This window comes from Triticum urartu, unplaced genomic scaffold, assembly GCF_003073215.2.
Source record: "Triticum urartu cultivar G1812 unplaced genomic scaffold, Tu2.1 TuUngrouped_contig_5542, whole genome shotgun sequence".
Taxonomy (NCBI): Eukaryota; Viridiplantae; Streptophyta; class Magnoliopsida; order Poales; family Poaceae; genus Triticum; species Triticum urartu.
In genome coordinates, this window is record NW_024116226.1 from 4,771 (window position 1) to 10,251 (window position 5,481).

At 43.5% G+C, this 5,481-nt stretch overlaps 1 protein-coding gene across 1 annotated transcript; it reads left to right on the forward strand.

Annotated features, from left to right (window-relative positions):
* Positions 1-1,008: 1,008 nt before the first annotated feature.
* LOC125529350 (transcription factor 25-like) lies at positions 1,009-5,195 on the forward strand. The gene is made up of 4 exons (XM_048693763.1): positions 1,009-1,365; positions 1,917-2,458; positions 3,085-3,990; positions 4,498-5,195. Exons 1-4 carry the CDS (start codon positions 1,177-1,179, stop codon positions 4,754-4,756), a joined length of 1,896 nt encoding a protein of 631 aa, XP_048549720.1. The 5' UTR covers positions 1,009-1,176; the 3' UTR covers positions 4,757-5,195.
* The last annotated feature ends 286 nt before the right edge of the window (positions 5,196-5,481 follow it).

The following is a 5,481-nucleotide window of genomic DNA, read 5'->3' on the forward strand; positions in this document are numbered from 1 at the left end:
ACGATCCTGGTCCTGGCAAAGCCTCCTCTCCCCCTACATGCATTTAGATTTGGTTGCCAAAGTTGACCCGCTCATGGCTATGAGTGCTTTTCACATATCGGATAGGGTTGTCTTAGAATTCCTTATCGGATAAACCAATGAAAACATCGTCTGGTTCAAAAGTCGATTTGATGCTAGTGAAGAAATCGAAGAGATCATTTGAGTGAAATTGATCCGTCACCCTTAGGTGGACACTAAGGATTGATGGTGAAAGTCGATCTTATATATGAATGTATAAATATCGAAGGAAGGATAAGTAGGCAACACAAGAACCTTGCGAAACAAATCCAATGGAGTTGTGAGTTCAAGACACATGATGTGCCCAGGTCTAGATCCGCAATACAGGTGGAAAGCTCTACCTCATGCCTTATGAATTTTATTCGCTCGAGGGAATACAATGATGAGTATATTCTATGGTGACGGTGCTCCTCAAGATCAATGTGACGGTCATATGTGTCTCCGACACGGTATGGTTTTTGTTGTTGTGGCTTCTGATGGATTTTGGTTGATCATATGTTGTTATAAGTGAGATTTTATCCACATCACACATCATATTTGGAACCTCACATCCCAACACCGTTCCTTTCTCATATCACAAATCTATTTTTTATGTGAATTGAGCATAACTTGGATGGCTATATTTCTTATGGAAAAATTTGCCCAGCAAGGCTCAAGTCCTAAACTTGGCATAAAGTGAAAGCATTTTCCTCGATTTATTTCAGATGATGCATGTGTACAAGTGTTTAAGTCTGTACCGTGTTTCTAAGGAAAAATGTCCATTGTCCAAAATTTCAAATCCGGTCTTAGAAAAAAAAATCAAATGCAAATGCAACCGACGGAAGCGAATAGTAGGATCAGAAGAATTCCAATTCCGTCGGGAGAAAAAGAAAAGAAGAACACGTACGCAATAATAACGCAAACAAAACTCTTTCCAGAAGCACCCCTCCGGGCTTCCGAAATCGCAATCTGCCCTCTCCCGAACCCTGCAAAGGGCAGCAAAACACTCGTCGTCCTCGTCGCCATCTCGAATCCCCTCTCGTCCTTTCGCTTGGCGACCGACCCCGCCGCCCGGCCCGGCCCGCCGCAAAGCCCAAACCCTAACCCTCGCTTCAGCTCGCCCCCGCCGCAGCCGTCGACATGTCCGGCAGGCTGGTCCGGCGGGTCCTCCAGGAGAGGGAGGCCTCCCCGCAGGACCCCGCCGAGGACGCCCTCGTGGTGGTGCAGGAGGAAGAGGAGGAGGAGGAGGCGGGCTCCCCTACCCGCGTCGCCGCCAGGAACCCCTTCGACCTCCTCGACGACGACGACGACGAGCCAGAAGAGGACAAGGTCCCTTCCTCCCCCCGTTCCACTCGTCGCTAGGGTTTAATTAGATTGTAAACTGTTGCTTATCTGCGCTCGTGTTGCCATGTGTTATCCCGTGCCAGTGATAAATAAATTGGTAGATTGCGAGTAAAGGCGAGGCGATCCTTGTGGTTGTGCGAGAACTTTGAGATGCGATGATGATTAGTGTCGGGGAAGATGCCTAATCTGTGTTACTTATCGTGTAAAATCATTTGCAGTGGATTGTTGTTGCTATTGGTCAATACTTTTGACCACGCTTGAACTGCCACTTGTATACCCTTCTGGATGGAGCAGGCTGTACTAGGATGTAATCTGATATCCGTTTGTTGATTGAGAGTTAGTCGTGTGTTTGCTTGCCTCAAGTCGTGTCTAGAATCATGATGATAAGGTGAAACACATGAAGATAGCATATTTACAGTTCTTAGTTATCTAGATCCTGTGATGTAGCACTACCTCATTCATGCCTAGTCGAATTATGTATTAGTCATGGTTGATGAATTGATTTTAATCTTATGTATGTGCTTACTCCACTGCAGGAAGATGAAGTGCATACTGATCAAACTGCGAGTTATACAGAACAGAAACAATATGTGAAAAAGAAGCCTAACGGCGCTGTTCCTGAAACAAACAAGAAATCAAAGAAGAAGAAGAAAAAGGGCAAGGCGGAACCACCAGCCTCGGCGAAGTCGAGGGATGAGAAATCACTGGACTCAATTCTGGAAGATCTAGCTATTGAAAAGAGGCCCATGCAAAAAAGTGTTCATCAAAATGACAGAGCAACTGGGAAGGAGATTGAGACAATTGAAATGACTGCTGGGACATCCTCAGTTCTTGCAATTGATCCCAAACATCTCAAGGCTGAAAATGAGATGAGGCGCATTTTTGGATCAAAGGTAGTTGATTCACTTGAAAACCAGCGGAATATGCCTGGCACTTCAAGGCAAGTGCGTGGTGTTAGGCGTGCTGGCCTTAATCCTAGAAGAACCCTACTTGTATCTCCACCTGGCTTCTGGCCAGCATGGGATAAGTCAATGTCAATGGATCTTGTTGAGACAAAGGGAAGTTTGAATTATTTCAGGTGAGGGTATATCCTTTTCTTTGCAGTGTGCATGGTGATATGGTATACATTTGTATGTCAAACAGTTTCAGTACTATGTAGTTTCTTGATGAGATGTTCGGAGAACAATCTGTTTCTTGATTCATCCATAGCCAGTAGTCAAGTTTGATTGAACACGGAGAAGAAAATTATTCTTCTAAGCTCTTTGGTTGAGATGCTTTTTTCCATAATTAGTGGTCGGGTTTCTTTGAACATGCGAGTAGACAATTCTTTGGAGGGCTATATATACGTTTCATGCAAAGGTTAATCGCTCCACAGCATTTACACACTGATCTCTTGGTAATAGGACTTTTAAGGACACCAGTCTGTCAGAGCATGATTATTCTAACTTCTGGCTCGAGCTGCTAGTGCATTCGCTGTGATTATGCATGTTTTGGATTGTTTGGCTTGGCATAATTTTGGCACGTCACTAATTTATTTGGGTACAGTGTACACTGCTTGTGCTTACCATTGTGTTCATTGTATGTTCTTCGTGTAGGAAGCTTAAGTAGTTCTACAGGTGTAGTAAAATTTCAAAAGTAGTTTAGCAGAGATCTGTTCTAGAGTTCATAACTTCTGTAAATGACCATGCTGTTTAATGCTTGCAGGTACGTATATGATCCTTCTGTCAGCCATGTGCAGGAATTGTTTGAAGCTGCCAAGTCAGCCAATGACCTCAATGCCATTGCTGCTATATTAGCAAAATACCCCTACCATCCAGACTCGCTATTGACATTTGCTGATCTGTTCAAATATTCTGGAGAACATCAATCATCAGCAGACGCTGTTGAGAAGTGTCTATTTGCACTAGAGTGTGCTTGGCATCCACTATTTAATCCACTGCAGGGCAACTATCAGTTGAAATACAGCCATGACTTAAACAAGCCATTTTTTACAGCCCTTTTCTGTCACATGAAAAATCTGGATAGGCGTGGTTGTCACCGTTCAGCTTTAGAGGCCTGCAAGTTTCTTTTGTCATTGGATTCTGATGACCCAAAGGGTGCTCTGTTTTGCATTGATTACTTTGCTCTAAGATCGCAGCAGTACAAATGGTTGGAACAGTTTGCTGAAGAGTACCAGTGTGATAACTCCCTCTGGCTGTTTCCTAATTTCTCCTTTTCTCTAGCCATTGCACGGTTTTATCTTGAACGTGATGCTGAGGATGTTTCTGATCATGCTGACAAGTCAACAGCTGTTGATCTCATGAAGCAAGCATTGATGCTTCATCCTCTGGTGCTTTCTAAGATTGTTGACAAGGCTCCTTTGAAGGACTCTTCATGGACCCAAATACTCAAGAATGCGTTCTTTGGATCAGCAAAGCCAGGAAGCCCTTCACTTGAGCATGTGATTAACATATATGTTGAGCGTCATTATATCATGTGGAGGTTCCCGGAACTTCAGAACTTACTCAAAGAAGCTGCTCTTCTGGTGATTGAATCACTAAAGCACGACAGCAGAGAAGCCCAGGACTGGGCATGTGTTATGAAAGAGGCATTCTCTTCAGAAAAGAATGAGTAAGTTGCTCCAAAATGTTGACACCTCAGTTGAATCCTGCCTATCCTATTCTTTGATCATGTCTTTCATTCTTTTCAATCAGTACTTTTTGATTGGTTTGTGGCTATTTCTTCCTTTTAAGTTGCCAACACCTGAAGCTTGGTTTAGTTTAAACTATGAACCAACCAGTTTACCTTTTATGAAGTAGCAATTATCGGTGTAGATTTTGTATAGGTTCTGTAGAACTTAAACATTTAATGTTTAGCTTACTGACTCCCATCTCAACTTATCAGTAGTGTTTGGATCTGTGTTGTTAGTTGTGTATGGTACTTACATGAAAGTGACTAAAGATATGCAGTTTGTGCCACTTATACTCGAGAGAAAGATAGTTTGGTTTTGGCAGCAATTCTATTCTAATTCATTGCAGATTTATTGATCTAAGTAACATTATATGCTCTGGATTTTCATTCTTGGCTCCCCAGACTATCTTGAAGAGATATTTTGATAACTTGTGTCCCACTTTGCAGGTACTCTCATCTGCTTGTTTCAGACTTCTCTGATACAACACCATCGCTCCCTCCTGAAGAACTGCGGCCATTTATGGTTGGTCCAGGAATGGCGCATGATATGCCGCCTGTTGAACAAGAAGCTGGGCCTGAGAGAATACATGCCCCTCTTGAAGTTGCTGGGCACAACGCTTTGAGGGTCTTCCTGGAATCACTGCTCCCATGGGTCAACTACGGGGACAACCGTCACGGCGGAAATGGTCAACACGATGATGATTGAGCTGTCGCAAGCATGAAATGACATATGGTCATGGTTAAGCTCACATGGCCAACCGGAATCAGTGATCCTCCCCTGTGTCTGCGATGCTTAAGAAAAGCTGCTGTTAATCGCTTGCGAATGCCCTAGTTATTTTTCATGGCCTTGGCAAAGGTTATACATGTATAGCTGATCCGGTAAATCGCTGAATATTTGCATGCCAGTTTTGGGCCCAGAGATTAGAGTCCATGTACCATCATTACTAGAGTTGATATGCCAAGTTCTGTAACTGGCCCGTTAGGTCAGGCTTCATTTGTCCTTAGCGCACTGCAAAATACTTTGGAGCAACATCATAGATAAATTCGCAATCCGCCCTACATTCAGCAGTTGGCTGTTCCTCCTTGAAATCTCTCCTTGTACTTGGAAGAGAAATACTCCAGTTTGGAATATTTGCATGCCAGTATATGCTTCGGTGTTCCTTTTTCTTTTTTTTGTTATATATGCGAGTACTATGCAACTTCACTATCATTCTGTTTTGCCCATCATGCTATAGCCACTTTCCCCACTGGGAACGCATGCTTGTCAGGAATTGAACTATTTTGGCTCTAAATTTAGGTTTTCAAGCATGCGGCATGCACAATGCAGATCCATTCAGATTCTTTCCCAGACGCAGGCCTGAACAAGGAAGCGTGGAAAGGCAAAAAGGATACCGCACGAGTGCTTGTTTTTGGGGAGCAAGTACAACAACC

What these genes read in the sequence shown, in the direction of transcription:
- LOC125529350 (XM_048693763.1), top strand. Translation starts at nt 1,177, where the DNA reads ATGTCCGGCAGGCTGGTCCGGCGGGTCCTCCAGGAGAGGGAGGCCTCC. An exon ending in ACGAGCCAGAAGAGGACAAG is followed by an intron (nt 1,366 to 1,916) that starts GTCCCTTCCTCC and finishes ACTCCACTGCAG; the next exon opens with GAAGATGAAGTGCATACTGA. An exon ending in GGAAGTTTGAATTATTTCAG is followed by an intron (nt 2,459 to 3,084) that starts GTGAGGGTATAT and finishes TAATGCTTGCAG; the next exon opens with GTACGTATATGATCCTTCTG.